This window comes from Saccoglossus kowalevskii, chromosome 4 (genome assembly GCF_978046115.1).
Source record: "Saccoglossus kowalevskii chromosome 4, keSacKowa6.1, whole genome shotgun sequence".
Classification (NCBI taxonomy): Eukaryota; Metazoa; Hemichordata; class Enteropneusta; family Harrimaniidae; genus Saccoglossus; species Saccoglossus kowalevskii.
In genome coordinates, this window is record NC_140644.1 from 23,069,216 (window position 1) to 23,087,524 (window position 18,309).

The 18,309-nt window shown below is 33.9% G+C and overlaps 1 protein-coding gene across 3 annotated transcripts in view; it reads right to left on the reverse strand.

Annotated features, from left to right (window-relative positions):
- Positions 1-12,193, reverse strand: part of LOC102808196 (transmembrane protein 131-like) — a 65,301-nt gene extending 53,108 nt beyond the window's left edge. For all 3 annotated transcript variants that reach the window (XM_085497970.1, XM_085497971.1, XM_006822218.3), the window contains exons 1-3: positions 12,043-12,193; positions 11,700-11,764; positions 11,237-11,289 (exon numbers count right to left, since the gene is read on the reverse strand). In XM_085497970.1, the coding sequence (XP_085354096.1) occupies positions 11,237-11,289; positions 11,700-11,764; positions 12,043-12,163 (239 nt within the window). In that variant the 5' untranslated portion in view covers positions 12,164-12,193. The remainder of the gene's footprint in view (positions 1-11,236; positions 11,290-11,699; positions 11,765-12,042) is intronic.
- Positions 12,194-18,309: the final 6,116 nt, after the last annotated feature.

The following is an 18,309-nucleotide window of genomic DNA, read 5'->3' on the forward strand; positions in this document are numbered from 1 at the left end:
TAATAATCAAATGTGACCAAAGATTTGATGTGTACAGACAGTTTGTGAAAAGAAGTGATGGTATTTTCATTCTTCAACAGTATTCACATGTCCATTTTGAAGCCAGTCAATGTGTTGGTCCACGCCCCCTTTTGAAGTCTGGCAATGTGTAGAATGATGGTAATACAACTGGGTTGAATTAATGACATTCTACATCTATTATTGTCATCATTTTATGTGATAAACGTGTATTAATTAGAAGCAGTGCGACTGATGATTTGATGAGTTTATGCTTTTTGACGTTTGAGATGTTTTCATTGTTCACTAGTATTCAGCACTGACAGTCAAAGTGTTTATCTATGTCACCATTTGAAGTGCATAGTGCATAAAATGAGATCAAAAGGATGGTTACACTTGAATTCATCACATTTTCTCACCTCTTAAAAATCAACTAACTTTTGACAGAAAAAAAAAGGGTCTACTTTTACAAATTGTTATCAGGAAGGTGACACAATTCACATTTGTTGCAGTCTATTTGGCATGTCTTCAAACCTAATATATTCACGTAATTCGACTTGTATGTCACCCCTACTAGCTCAAGACAAATTTGATACAAGAGTTTTGCTAAAACATCTAGCCTGGGGACTTTGAGATGCTGAAGTTCCATTACCCTAACAACATAAAATTTAAGTTGCATCTTGTATGTACTTCAGTCAAAGGATTTTTGTTTTTGAATGAAGATATATTTTGTTTTGCTGGAGGAACGGGCATTTATTGAGAGCAATCGTCTGTACTGTTGACCTGTGTACTAGTTTATGGCAGTGTTGCATATAATACCATCCGGCAGTGCAAAATGTGAACGATTATTTCTTTAATTAGAAATAAAGTGAGCTTATATTGCACAACTGATACTATGATCTAAACCTAGCATATTCACAAGGGACAAAGTGAGCATTAGTATACAGTAAAATGACTAATTTTCACTGGGTTTAAATTTCGCTGATTTGCCAATTCAGGCATATTCAATTGGTTTTAAATTCACGGTTTTATCATTTAGATAATGTGTTGTATGCTCAATTTTACATATTCAATGGGTTTTAATTTAGCGCATTTTTCCAGTCAGCGAAATAAGCAAAATTAAAACCCAGTGAACAAATAACCCTTCTACAGTAACAAAGTTTCATACAAATGGTACATAATATGCACAATGTATACTTAGGTACTAATTGAGCATATGCACAAATTACAGCGACACAAAGTGACACCCTCACTACCTGAATGCACAGCTATCCCATAATAACTAATTTACATACTTCAAGATTCATAAAGTCAGCTAAGGCTCAATAATTATCGGATGCTATACATGCGGAAGATGTTTTAGTACAAAAGGTCTCTTACACTATTATAGTTCATATACGTATATGACAGGAAATCAATATCTCAGGTGCATTAACAAGACAAATCAATATATTGGAATGCAGGGAGATTCTATATTTGGAAAGACTATAGATGGATGTGAAATGGGGTTATCATCCACAAATCAGAAACATACAGATGGTCCAGATCAAGATAATTAAAGTCCATGTTAATGAATTCCGGAAGTCAATGAGTAAATTGAGACAGAAAACGACCCTACAAAATAGAAATATGCCTTACATGTCAGTCTCATGTAACATTTCATGCTTGTTTTTTCATCAAAGGAAAAAGTTATGCACATATTGGCTTAAACACATTTTGATGACTTCTTCACTTTGTCATGAAAGCATACACTCGATCTAGTCCAGGATATGAACTGAAATCAATGCATGTTTTTCATCTACAGAATCAATTCACTCTAAAGGGCTATTCAGAAAAACAAATGTAGAAAGTGAGAGTGCAGATCGAAACAGGAGACTGCAGCATTTCAAGGCTTCATCATTAACAAAAGAAGAAAAAAATCAGGAACTAAAAAAAAATGCATCATGTTACGTGTCTAAAGTCGAGATAAGATAAGATTATTCACAATGTGTTTAATTAATAACTACATGTGTATGAATTTCTTGCACAAAACCATTCATTGCATGACTAAGGTACACAACACTCACAGCTGACATTTATTGTGAAAAAACACTGCCGATTCTTGCATATACACAGAAAAACAAATCATGTTATGGTACTATTTTCATCCAGCAATACAATAATTCCAGACCAAATAACAACATTTACTTGTGTGAAATGAATCGTATTAACTAATTTGAAACAATATTGCGTAAAACAATAATTTCAGACCAAACAACAATTACTAACAATATCACTAACTATCAATAAAATGTTGACTAAAAATATGAACTTGAACTTCAGAGTTCAGAGGGCATACAGTTTCAAGGCTATATTTGATAAAGTTATTTAAGAAATAAGAATAATATAACCGATAATATGAGAATTACTTCCAAGGACACCAATGCATCAAGTCTTTAAAAACACCATCAAGTCAAAAGCTAATTACCGGTATGAAAATAATTTGAGAAGAAGAGTCATAATTCTGATGATCATCCTCAAATAGATATGTCTAATTAACATACATTAGAATAAGAATTTTTATCGTAGTTCCAGGAAATTTTAATTTCTCTGTCTTTTTATCACCAGATATCACATGTCCATAGAGCTGGTTTATGCTGATGCCATGGAAAGTGTACTCCTAATATGTACTCAGATTATTACGACAAATTCAACACAGCTGCAATCTGATAAATGGATAATCCATCACAGACTTGACTACGTAAAATTCCATTTGAATTTATTTGAACTTGATTTTCACAATATTGGAATCTTTTTTACACCAATTTGTTTTTTTTGGTTACTATGCATATTCAATATTGGGAATGAACTTCTATTAAACCAAATACGAACCAATATTTTAAATGACTGAACTAATTGAGATGCACAGATACTGAATAAGATGATGCATACTGAAAGTAATAATTTATCTAATCACTAACTAAATGTTTTGAGTCAGAATATAAGTATACAAAACCAGGGAACTCTTCAGAATTGGAGAAGAAAAAAGTATTATGAAGTTGGAAACAATATATATTTGACACCTATCTTGGTGCCTTCAAAAATAACCAAATATTAAAACTGGGTGCCCTCAGAATTTCAAGCCCTGGTTTATGAGTAACTAATTTTGTTAGCAGTCATCAATGAATCATCAATTACATAGACCAATTTAGTTCAAATTACAAGACACAATCTGAACCTACTGTGTCTGTGTAAAACAAGGGTTCTGTCTATCAAAACACCCAATTAACAGTTTTGAAAATATTTCGGAAGTTAGGACATCATTAAAGTAATTATTTAGTCTGAAACAGTACAGGGTATATGTATGTACAGAGCTACACTAACAGCAAACTTTCAAAGTTGATTTCTTGTCTATCATTATACGGAGGAATCCTCAGAATACAACAGTTTGGTAGATGGTCATCTGGGAAGCCAACTGTCGGTTTAAGACTGGCTGTGACAATACTTGGAATTGCACAATATTTTTAGTTTGCAATCTGTTCATACATAAATAAGCGTTGGAATCATTCAAAAAAAAAGAAACAAATAAAGCATGGTTCAAAATGAAATGTTTGAGGTCATATTGTTGTCTCATTGCGATCATTGTAGTCTTTCCCATTTCATGGCAACAAATTGATCATGACTATATATAGAAGTGTTTAATGTCCTAATACGTGAAGACGTTTTTCATTGACTGATTAACTTGGCCTAGTCAGAAGGCTGGAAAAAAATCGAATGCAGCAAGAAATGTGGCCATGACTCAGGAATCTTTATAATTTTACTTGAATATGATTTAATACTTCTTTATTATTAATTTTTGTTTACACATGTCAAATTTAGGACACCATGAACAAAAAAAAAGGGAGTTTGGGGCACTTTAATTTATATTGCCAGCACAGTTACACATGTATATGTACATATATCCAGCTACTTACGCTAAGTCCTAACATGAATAATAGCCTCAGCACAAATCTCTCTGTTTCCTGAATTTCAAAACACTCATCCCTCTCAAGGTGACACACAAATGCAGGCCAATGGAGTGACCTAATTTCCACAATAGCCCTAAGTCACTTACTAGTGTTAGTGGACATGAGAAAAACTATATAAATCTCATAAAACAATGAGTAATTTGTATTAAGATCACATTTATGTTAATATAAAGTAATTAATTATCCCTTTTTTTTAATTAATTCATCAATTTTATGCTCTTCTTGTACGATGTAGAAAATGGTTTGAAAGTAACTTTTAGTTCTGCACCAATTTATATATAAAAATTTGCCTTATTTTCCTTGCTAAAACTCCTCAAATTTATCTGCTATATATTCAGTGCTACAGAAATTTAATCTTTGCTGAGTTACACCTGAATGGTTAATAACAATCATACCCTTTTTTGTTTACTACAGCTGACCTTGAAATTCTTGTCCTGAAGGTTGTTTTCATGTGAGGTCACCGACAATAACAAAAGGAAGTGAGAATCTATTGTGACAATTTCAGCAGTTGTTAATTCACTTCAACTTCATAATAATATTATTACAACCATGGATAGTAGTTTTTACCCAATACATCTAATAGCTGATTAAGACAAAGGTGATAATTTGATACTGCCATCTATATTTCAATACGTATACCTGTATAATTACATTTAATACTCTAGACACCTTCCAGCATATTGAAAAATAATTAAGTTCGAACAAACTCATGAAAAATGTGTTGTTTTGCTGAAATTAAATATAAAAAAACAATTTAGCAGCTGAATATACATGCAAGTTGACAGGATGGGTCATGGACGGTATCTGAAGAGTAATAACTATGATGGGATAATAAAATGAAACAAGTAACCTTTACAACCAAGGTAAATTGCCGCAGATATATACACCAGCCACAGGTATTAGAAATGTATTTTTGTATGCTGTCCTATTTGTGATGCTACAAGTTGTTGTGAATTGATAATATGCAGACATATACAGACAAAGGAATAAATTTCAGTGACTTCAAGACCAAAAGAAGATCAAGCACATGGTGCTTGTCAATACACTGTTTTACAGAATTTGGTGGAAGCAGTGTCTAACATGTCATGATGATCACTGGAGGGGTTAAAATTAAAGTTCATTGGACAGGCTTGTGAATAAACGTACCTGTTCCATTTGATAGTGTACCTGTCCGTAGCCAGATAAATTAGGACATATTATTTAGAATACAATTTTAATTATTGGCTCATTCTTGAAAATTCTAAAAGCAATTTTCTGGATATTAGCAACTTTTGACTACCCCATTTGATCAGTTAGTAAAACTTTATGTTTTCAGTCATAGACAGATGTTAATTTAGACCCTGCACAGTCCCAAAACTGCTACAAAATGACCACAAAATTCTCAAAAAACTTGTACAGTTTATAGTACATTGGGCTTTGCAGATATCAATGCACTGGCAGGGGTCGAAATACTCTGGTGCACACTGCACTATGCACATAGATTATTAGCTAGTGCAAGTAAACTCAAAATATAATGTGCACGCTGTGCATGTAGAAATTAACACATTTTCTCATTATATTCCTAAATTAAGTTCAACCAACATTGTAAGACAACTAAAAAATCAATCATCAATCGATAAACCGTAAATGTTATTTAAACTTTAAAAGTGGTGCATTTCACAACAAGTTTGTGCAGGTAAATTTCAAATTCAACATGCACACTGTGCATGCAGGGAAAAAATTCTATTTCAATCCCTGACTGGTACTGACAGTGAATAAAAAAACACAAAGCATTGAATGATGGTAATCACCTAACTTGATCATATACTGTTACATAATGGTAGAGCATGCACTGATGGAAAAAAACTGTTTTGTCTATGTGGTCAAAATAAGTGAGATATTAATAAGCCCCACAGTAGTCAAGACTGGTATAAATGTATTCCTTGGTTTATATGCACTTTTTTTTATCAGATACACATTCCTAATAGAGAAAATACAGTATTGTAATATGAATTATCCCAGAGAACTAGAATACCCTGCCATCTGCAATGAGAATACTACATACGTATATATTTATAAATTTCGGCAGATAAATGATATGGAGGCATGGTTGAAACAAATTAAAGGCTGTATTACACTGTTGCACAAATTTTGCACATGAAACTCAGAGACCGCAGCTATCATATCAAAATCAGCTACAGCTAAATAAACAGAGGAAACTTTGAGAATTTTCGAAAGTGACTGTCAACACTAAATATGACAAATACTATATTTTAATATAGCAACTTTGCATATGCTCAAAAAAATAATAGTGAAACAAGTGTTTTCATATGTAATTAGTGTAATAGCTGTAAACATGTTCAATACGTGAACCTTGCTCATATGGCTATTTTTAGCACAAGAGAAGCACAATAGCATGTTATACCGTACTTCATCAGGTATTCCATTATTACATTGCATTCCCTTCCTCCCTCTACAAATAAAATGAATACACGAGGCGACAGAAATGCATAGGAAATTTCATCTATAAAATGAGTCACATGCACAGAAATATTAGACAATTCTTGATAAAGCAGAGAAATTACAGTAAACAACCATCTATTAAGGGAAACACACTGAAGAGAGATATTATATGCAAACATGTGATGTAAACAAACGCATAGATTCAGCTTCTAATAAAGAAGATTACGATGCCAGTCATTCATGTACATTTTAAAATAACTAGGTCAATTGTGTATGGTAATTTGCATAACAGTAACATCAATATTTCAAGCATATTAAACATTATTTTATTGTTATTGCTATATTACAAGTACCATTATGACACTTTCCCTGCTATTTTTATCACATCTTTTTGTCATGAATATAATACGTATATATATGTGGTTAATATACAGGTATTATACCCCTCACTGCTATCAGTCAGTGACAATATTTACATACATGAAATTATGTGTATTTTCAAATGATTGGAAACCACTGTTATATTGTTTCAGTTTATTTCTGCCGAGAACACCAATTTGATGTATGATTTAATTTCCCAGATTCTGAAGTTACATGTACTGTAAATTGTTAATTTTGTAAAACAGTAAGGGGTCACTGAGGTCACATTGACATTATTTAAAAAAAATTATATATTTTCCACCCTTTCAGAAATAAATAAATTCCCCCAAAAATATATATGATACATATTTTTATATTATCACTTCCTAAGCAAACATTACAAGCAAGCAAGCAAGCAATACTGCTGTGAACATAACTATTTAATCCATACACAGGATTTCACTCACAACTAGCCATGATAAAAAATACACCACACAAATATAAGCACGCACCACAAAATCCACATCTCGGATAATACAATCTATTTCTATCTATTTGCTAATTCCGGCCTGATTAAACATATGCGATGTCGCATGACGATGCACAAAACTGACATTTGAAACAAAATTCATTCACTATACCTCTTGAAATAATAATTAGACATTTATGCAAAGAGGATGACCATGTCAATTTAATTGTTACAGCGAACCCTCTGGAGAGCTCGACACAATGGAGCAGTGTATAATCAATCATCAGTGGCATTATAGCTACCAACAAGGCATTACATCAAGAAACACAAGACTATCAATATATTTATGTAGGAAGTAAACAAACTCTTAGCTGTTTATTATAATCATAGTCACATACAGATAAAAACTATTTTAATTGAATCTGTCATAGTTATCTTTAATAAATGCGCATTCATGACATCAAAATAAATATCTGCCCGCCATTATTATATATACTTTACTGACATTTGGCAAATATGATGATAACCATGGGAGTATGACAGTTGGCATGACTGTTGACCTCCTTTAACAAATAACAGATTCAGGAAAACACCCACAGCTGCTGCTCGTGATGATGGTTACTATTCTAGTAAACTATGGATACCATATACGTGACCCAGATACAGATCCCTTAAATCATAGCATGAATTGATAACACTGTATCCCGTATTCACCAGAAGAGTCATGCTACCTGTGCACACACAGCTCAACATGACGCCACATAGTAAAATTGCCAGCAATAAACAGATGTATTACAAGCAACGTCATCGGTATTATTGAAATGTGAAACACAATCTAAAAAATAACTTCTCCATGTCTCCTCATATTTATTTACGTCGACCATGCAGACGATTATTGATAGTTTATTCACCTTTATACACCTAAATAAACGGCCATTGCACAGTAACCTTTGACCTCAATAATTAAACAAACCAGAAATTGGAGGAACAGGAAACTAAAATATTCAAGTACAATATAGGGCATCAGTTGATGAGTGTAAAAAGTTAGGGTTCCCTTCCTGAACAATTACCTTTTAAATGGACAGAAAACATCAGAGAAGGTCATGACCTCGGTGTGAGGATATCTCCAAAACAATACACAGTAACACTGCATTGAAGTGACCATTATTTAACAAAGCTTCAACATAATCCAATAAACTATTATTTAATCTATAGATTGAAGGACAGGATGGAGTTTATTAGTCACCACTTTTACTGGGTTAATCTGCCGTTATAACAACGTGTGCCAAATGTTAGCAAATGAGATCACGCCGTCAAAACAGTACACACTTGTCTGTTACAAGGACGGCAAGGGAAGAAGGGACTGTAGTTGTAATATCGATCTATTAGTATTTAATAATAAAACTGCACCTGTATATCATCAGGTAATGTTCACCTTGAAATTTTTAAAAAAACTCAAACACCAACTTTAACTGACCTTGAAAATGTAAATGCGGAACTACAAAGTCTTTCACTTACACAACCCTTTTTAAATACGTTAGTTGAATTTACATTTTACCTGATGCACATTAAACAAGTCGCATACACGTACAGCAATTTACAGGATATAACTTGACATTTTCATATTTACTTAAGATAATAAATGTTGATATTATTAATAGAAGACTTCCTTTTTCTACATATTACACAGGGCTACATGGTAATATATTAACCCATTTTTACAGACCATCTTTCCAATGCACAATAAGTATGGTTGTTTTTTTCCCATAAATTTTAGTTGAGACTTGTCAGAACAAAATACTGTCCACACCATGCTTGATACAGGCCTTGATCGAAAATTAAAGAGTCAAATAGGACATCTTTGAGTTGGACATGAATTTCTTCACTGTACTATGCTCTACATAGTAGGAGAAATCTAAAACACTAATAGACTTTCAGGTCTGTGCAAGTTAGTGGCATACGATAAGTAAACCCGAGTTTCCTTTGTGCCAATCTAGTTATCCATACCAGGAGGCGACAATAGTATTCAACATTATTGACTTTCACTTCTAGTTATATTCAGTATTTCCTTGAAATTGAGCAAACACATAATTCTATAATGCCCAATGACATCACAGTTTTAGTTATCTGACCTAATCTACTGTATCATGCAGTGTGCAGGTCTGGTGTATGGTGAAACGAAAGCACAAATAAATAGAAATATTTTAAAAGGCTGAATTGATCCACACCTGTCAATAGGTCTGCAACATCAAGGCTTGAATTTCAAAGTTGAGAGGACACCAATTTTCAAGGCCAAAATTGATAAAAAAAATGTCTGAGTGTAAAGGAAGAGGTGATTTTCCCATTTACTGTGAGATATTGCATATTGTGTGAATGACGCAAACTAAACATCTGCCACAAAAATCAAACGATTTGATTTTGAAATTTTTTTATAGCTGAATGTCAAAATGCATTCTTTTCCTCCACGAGCGTTGATTGAGGTATCAAAACAGGATTTTAAAATAGATATATTTAGCAGTTTCAGGAAATTTAAATCTGCATTGATGAATTATTTTTATAGTCTTATTAGGTTGTTTGTTGCGGAACCTGTAATTGGGAAATTTATTCCTGTTGGTCAACCGAATAAATAAATAAAAATAAATAAATCAATCAAATAATGTTTGAGAGGGGAATATTGCATTGAGATACCCTTACTTCATCAATTTTGACTATTATTAAATATATATAGCAAAATAGCGTGTTTGTTGAGTCCTGGCTATGTTTAGTCGGTACTGCAACCTTATATGACCTTAGTTTTTGTCCTGTTATTATGTACAATGTCAAGCATACATATAGCAAATCTGTATTTTCCAAGGGCACTGAGGCCAACTCATTGGGCATCAAGGCAATTGATGCATGTGAATTTTATATTACAGAGGAGTTCCACAAGTGCTTGAATACAAGTCCATGTAACCTGGCATTTAAAAATAGCTTCAACTATGCCAGTTTAAAAAGGAAATCTCAAGCCAATCAAATGAGTTGGTAGAAATATACTGGCAGGGTTGGCTGTTAATAGCATACATATGTAACAAGCTAATATACTTGAATGTCAATTACAACTCCAATTAATGAAGAACATTCAAAATAAAATAAGTGGATGTCAACAATCACCTGATACAGATAACTTGAAGTGACCTCAAGACTGACCTCTGTATCATTCATAGCTAGAGACAAAAGGCAGTGAATACTTAGTATGGGTACCACATACTTATCCAGAAATCCAACAAACTACAGACAGATACTTTATTTGTCAGGACAAGCAATTCTCTGGACATCATGCAAGAAAGTATAGCCTAACCTTCCTATATCACAGTTTAGCATTAGAATTAATAATTAATTTCAGTTAATGTTCCTATCTACATATGGGTCACACGCGATAGGCAAGATTATCGTCATGTGTCATACCAGAATGCACCAATTAAGGTTGAGCCACAAATTCCCAATATGCTGCCTGGCGCAACAGTGCAGTCTTCATGAGATGAGTAAGATTTATTTTGATGAATGATGTTTTGGTCGTTGGCCAAATTTCTTTAAAAGGTGCACATAACCATTCAAAAGCTTTTGTGAAAGAAATCAATCTCTTGCTTTCATGTAAGGTCAACTATTTGCATGCATATCCTTACAACGAACTTAGTCATTTGCATTTACGCAAACACTTTACAATAAACCATAATGTATATTTTATGTTACGCCCAAATATACCTACGACTTTACAACAGTTAAATAACAAGCGAAGAACTATGGCAACACCGATAAAAGTGTATAAATAAAAACTAAGGCAACAAAAGCTGTATTCTTTCACACTGATTACCATACCTATTGAATAACACCTCCATCATGTTACTGTGTATTCTCATCACAATAGGTAATTTACTAAATGTATCAAATAATTAAAAAAACATTGTGTGTCGCACACTCCTACCTTTTGTCATTCTGTAGACCTTGCCCGGTCGGGAGACCCATTCCATCCTGTGACTAAGGACGAGAAATAAAAAACAATAACAATTAAAACATGACAATATCATTGAATATGTAAACAATGTTGTCAAAAATTGTATTGGCCGATTTACACGTGGAAACGTTCCGTTTGGGCAGACCGAGTTATTCAATATCATTGTTATTAACGTGAACGATGTTCAGATTTAGTTTGGTAACGGGTAGTCACATCAATCACAAAATATTGCATGTACCCGTATAGTACACCGTACACGTCTTGTATATTGCTCGTTTTCCATAATTTTGTGACGCACTCTTACTGTGCAAATTTTAAACATTATAAAGGATATTCTGTAAGACGACAATATTTGACATACAGAAGAAAACAGATACAGAATGGAATGCTCCATAATGCAAGTCGAGCATTATAAAAAAAAATTGTTGCACACCTGAATTGCTCCGTCCAGTCGGATCTCTCGAAGCCCTTTCATCGACGCCGTCGTCTGTACAAAAGCTGGAAAAGAGACGGTTTACATATCACAAAATATTACAAAAATATAACAGGGTGAACAATCACATTTTCGACGAACATATACGTCACATATTTCATATTTTAAAACAAGAACTTCAATTAATCATGCGATTTCAATAATGATTATACCCAGTGTTTACGTACATTTGCATATCGTAATACACTCAGTTGTCGCGACATTCAGTCACAGCAACCGAACATTTTGGCCGACGATCTGCGGGTACAGATCAGACATTTTTACCATAATATTTATACTATACCTGAGCCATGGGCTTCGGCTAAGTTTCTGTATGTTGGAATAACTTGTAAAAGGCTTAATAAAACTGTGAGCCACATCTGAATGAGGCTATTACTTTGTGTGTAGCCATTTTGACCCGCCATGCTCGCTGTCTCATAGTCCCAAAACACAGCAACACAACATGTATTCGTGTAGATACCAATTCGACAGCTATCGATTGAAGCTTGCGTACAATGTCAATAGTAGTTCGAATGTAAATGTAACAAATGTATAAAAGTTGATTAGTCTTGTAAAATTAGAACATATATCCCAAAATTTAATATATTTTCTGTTTATTTTTTTCTAATCGCGTAACTACAAATTATTCACTACTTTTTTGTGACGATAAATTACTGGACCAAGTGTCGCAAGTGTTCTTAAATGAAGATTTCTGATTGGTTAATTTTACGTATCCAGAATTGACCCGAGGTAATGAAAGTACCAATTTGTACGCATTTCACAGCAAATTATTATTAAAATTTGCAGTAAAACATTATTTTTGTTGAATAATAGAAACGTATTCTATATTCAAGCGCAATACAAAACGTAGAATCATTTCAAACACATGCGCAAACGGTAAACGCACTACCCAATCAGAGACTCTGTGTCATCGAGTAAATAAAACACACCTACCGATTGGAATTTCAGTGACGTGCCGATTGGTCTACGTGATCATGTGATTTTTGCCAGGTGTCGAATAAGTTACCGTTCAAGAAAGGTTGAAAAGGATAGAAAAAAATGTGTATATTGAAAACTATAATTGGACAGAAATTCCTATCCATTTTACTAGTATATCGTTTTGACAACTGGAAAAACAAAACAAAAAAATACTGTTTTTTTTTTAGAATGTCACTCATACGTATATAATGAACAATTAACATTATTAATATCAGTTCTGGATTATTCAGAGAGTTCTGCATTCATTAAAAGTTTCTAGGTTTTTATGCAGACAGCTGTAGAGGTTAAGATTTCATGATCGGAAATTAATAGTGCCATATATGGGTAAAAGCGTTTTAAGAATGCGGAACTGGTGCTGATCGCAGTGCAATATGGAACACCAAGTCTACTACGCGTAGATACAACACGTACTGTCAAAACAAGGTCACCATGACGACAGATGCATTTTGTTGTTGTTGAAAAGTATAAGTTTGTCTTGTTATTGTGCCGGAATGAGGACACAATAAAGAGGGGCATGGGGGTAGCTGGTATAGTTTTACGGAAAATAAAATAAAAAGACGTTTTTACAGTGAAAATTGAATTTTACAGTGAATTGTGTCATCTAGTCGTTTTACAGTTTCGAAAATGTAATATCCCTGGATTATTCTTCACGACTTTTTTTATTTGGATGTAAATTCTTGTACGTACCGAGAAAAATGACACATTTTTACAGTGTGCGAAAAAAAATATTTGATTGATTACGTTGTACGTCTAGCCTGTGACTACAGAATTACGAAATTTATTTTTTCAGTTTACGTTGTACGAACAAAAAAATATTGTAATTACGTTGAACGAAATAACCCTTGCCCCCCTCCTCAATAAAGTTAACTGATACAATCTGATACTCCTCTTAGATTTTCAATGTATAATGTTTCCTGCTTTCATATGGAGAGATGAATGAACGAATACGAAACCGTGCGAGTGTGGGTGATGTCCACTACGATATCAACCTTAAAAAGAAGATATATAGTGTATTAGGAAATTAAATTGGATTTGCATGAGTACCCGACTGTGTCACCGCTTCGCTGTTGCGTATCCTAAGACAGCTTTGCCAATGACAGTTATGATATCCAAATGACGTTTAATGCATGACCTAGTAATGTGATCGTCCGAGTACACCTCGACCGGGGAGTCACTTCCCCCCTACTTACTTGGTTTCTTTTCCATGTATGACTATTTGCTTTGATTACTGGTATTTGGGATTGACAAAGTTTGAAATTTGGGATTCATTTCTGCCCACAGAAGCTCATAGTAAATAATTTGTTTATCGAATGAACCGACGCATAAAATGCTGCTTTCTCAAAGGACAGCGTCGGCATAGTGATAAATAAGTATTTTTTTTATATTTATTGGTCTTGTTATTTATTTATATTAAATCTTCGCCATTGTTTTCGTATTTGTTATTGTGTACATGTAATTAAATTCACGTGTTTAACCTATTTTCTGACTCATGTTTACACTCAACGCTCACCAAACTATTTCTACGGCTCGATACTGTTTATGTCCCCACATTCCATAACTTACGCTAGTTTGCATAACCATCTCATCGACTTTATCATCCTATATATATATATATAGGATGATAAAGTCGATGAGATACAATATACTAGTATGTGTAATCATGTGGTCGAAGTTGCCACACCGATGCAGGCATATGGCAACATTATTTTCTCAATTCTTGAAACTGTGGATTATGTATACGGGCAATCCAAAATAATGGATTGGGTACCATTAAGCGAGAATGACCAACAGGAGAAAATGAAATAAATGTTTGTTTTTTCTATTCATTAAATTATAACGACACTTACATATTTCCACCATGACATTTGATTGACCCTGTTATTAAAATATAACTATAAATGTACCATTATTTTCGGAATTCATGCGCCTATTATTTCTTTGTGTCATGAATCAATATATCAAAGTCAAGTGCAAGTGTGTTCATACTCAGAGTTTCATACAAACGACCTCAGTGGTTGTATCTCAAAGAAGTACAATTCTCCGTAATGTTGCGGAAATTTTGAAACAACATGCCACCGTCATTGAAGGAAGGAATTGACGATTGAGTCAATGACATACAAACTCGGGTGTTAATTTACATATTTAGATTGGCAGTTGACAAAGGGAATTGCTGATGCACACACAATACGACATAAACAGGGTGATATAATTTTTACTTGAGTTGGAATCACAATATACAATGGATTGTATACGCTGTGACGTGTTCCATGCAATCGAGAACGTCGTCGGAATATCACGCCTTGTTGTGACGTCACGTTTTGTTTGATTCACCAACTTACGTGTTCATAAAAACACCTTTATGACTACTTCCGTGCGTGACGTCGGCAATAAGCTGATCTTTTCGATAGAAAGAAGTGTGGTCATTGGGAAATTTAATAAATTCAATTATTTGTAAACTTAAATTCTATAATCTCGGGCGTAGATACGAAAGGCTTGAGGAAATGGATTGGGTTCGATCCGGAGGTTAATCTGGATCTACTGTAAAAGTGTGTCTTGTTACAAATGGTCTACGCTGAAAAGTTATCTTATTCGACAAGAAATAAATAACCATGAAGCATGGATTTCATATCCCTACACATCCCTATTCTTACTACATTGTATTTACAATGCTTGATAGAAAAAAACAACAACACAATCTGGTATACTTTTTTTTTTTTTTTTTTTTTACAGAGGAACTGCTCTGAATAGATGCAAACTCTGGATCTCAAAATATTCAGACCGAGTTAACCTTGATCATAGCATAGCCCTCTATCATAGATAGAAAGACTATGAATACATTTATTCCGTACTAGAACCTTCACTCCAGCGGAAAAACAATTGTGCATCTCCGTCTGATCATAGGCGTTGGAATGCGCGTCGAAGCGATAAAAGAACTTATCGTATCCTGACATGAGACGGAAGCGAGTTCGCATCCGTACACTGGATTAAGTTTGTGAGACAATAACTTGTATTTTGAGACGTAATACTACGGCTGACAAACTACGGGACTGTATCCATGACTGAGTCTAGACAGACCAGAGGAAAGCCAACGACCCGTGAATACGGCGTTGTCTGGGGACTCAATTAATCAGATAAATCAACGTACCAAACAATGATAGGACGTTTTTTGTTTCTATACGCTCGTCGTCACAGGGTAATAAATACACCGACCTACAACTCTGCAGGCGTTACTTAGGACACGAAAATCTCAGTATGGGATATTGAATAGATAAATAAAACTGAACCAGTCGGGTAACCAGACGTTGATTATCTGCAGATAACTCACGAAACATTTCGGTGTGACCCCTCGTTAGTATGATGAAAACGGACGTACGTGCGACAACGCACGTCAACATCGAAGTAAAAACAAAGTACTCCGCGAGTTTAGACACTTGGGCGACGATACAAACCGTAGCTTGACCGTATTTTATTTCAGTTTGTACTACCATCATTTGACAATCACCTGACGTTGGTGGCGCTGATGCGGGGGAGAAAGAATAACGTAGTTTGTACGAGGACACGGTTTTTTAGTAACCGTGTCTCGGACAACTATAGTTTGTATGAAACTCGAGCAGCACCTTTGAATTAACAGACCGGAATAAACCAAATAACTTACATTATTCAAATTTAGTCTAACTATTTCTCGTATTTATAACCACAATTTATTCAAGGTCAGAATCCGAAGATTCTCCAATTTAACAATGCTACATCAGGTCAGATATAGATTGCCCAATAAAATATTGTGTTAATATTAATCAAAGCTTAAAACGCTTCATTATTCACTTCGTCAATTTTTTCACGAATATTCACAGAAATCTTCAGAATCCTTAGTGAGGTAAATCTGTATATTCGGCTTCCTTCCCATATGAAACGTTGAATACCTGTGTGATTAATTATTTGTGTGATGATTGTACTACTGATGTTTGGTTTTCGTTTCGAGTGATTACTTGGTTGTAGATTTATAAGTCATTTCCCTTGCATACGGAAAACACTGTCTTGCTCGAAACTTAACATTTATTCCGTTGACTATTTCTATGGCTATAGAAATTCGAAAATAATAATTATAATATTGAAATGAACCTTAAAACTAAAAAAAAAATGATTGGTCAAAAAGTGGATTCGTCGAATCCCTCTAAATCCCCCCTTGCTATAATATCTATTATTACTAATTGGTATCCATGGGGATCTCGACAGAATTCCACTAGATATATATATGTATATATATTAAACAAAAAACAACCAAACAAGCTCACTTTCTAAAAAACTAATACAACTTTTACAGGTGCACACATAAGACAGATAAATACAGAACAGTTCATTATAAACAGGAAAACAGAAATAACTAACAACAATAACAATACAAATTACTCAATACTAGTAAAATAATATCTTCAGACATTTCAAATAAACATATAAAGTGGGAAAAAGCCCCACCAAACTAGAAACAGTAGAAAACAATGAATTACTGAATTCACTGAACAGTTACGTAGATTAGGCGCCTTTTGGTTAAAGACTGAATCAGGTAGACACGCTTCATTATATCTTGTTCCATTTAAAAACAGCGACAACGACAAGACAACAATTGCATGAACAGGCTTCAAAATCCATGATCCCTGGCTTTATGGATCAAGACGGGAAAAACTAAATTTATTTTGATAGTCAACGAAAAAGACGTAAGGCATATTATATTTAAAAAAGCATAATAAAGGCAACTTTTCTACAAGGCAACAACATCAAATCATTAAATAGAGAGAGCGACAATCCTTTTATTTCATCTTTTTGTTTGTTTGATTGTTTGTTTGTTTGTTTGTTTGTTTGTTCCCCTAATTTGTTCTTGTTATGTAACTTTAGTACTTACTGCCGACCTTTCTGGGGAGAGTGTAGTGTCTAAATAAATAATAGTAGAGTAACTCGTGAGTATGGCTTATTTTGATATGTTGACAACTTTGCTCTGGCACTATTACACTAATACCAATCCACAGGAAACACTGGGAAAGACATACTTCTTGTTGGTATTTATATCTTAACTATACTTCTACCAATCCTTCCATGGGAAACATTGGGAAAGACATACTTCTTGTTGGTATTTATATCTTACCTATACTTCTACCAATCCTTCCATGGGAAACATTGGGAAAAACATACTTCTTGTTGGTATTTATATCTATACATATACTTCTACCAATCCTTCCACGGAAAACATTTGGAAAGACATACCTCTTGTTGGTATTTATAACTTAACTATACTTCTACCAATCCTTCCATGGGAAACATTGGGAAAGACATACTTCTTGTTGGTATTTATATCTTAACTATACTTCTACCAATCCTTCCATGGGAAACATTGGGAAAGACGTACTTATTGTTGGCATTTATATCTTAACTGTACTTCTGCCAATCCTTAAATGGGCAACATTGGGATAAACATCCTTTTTGTTGGTATTTATATTTTACCTATACTTCTACCAATCCTTCCAATGTTTCCCATGGAAGGATTGGTAGAAGTATAGGTAAGATATAAATACCAACAAGA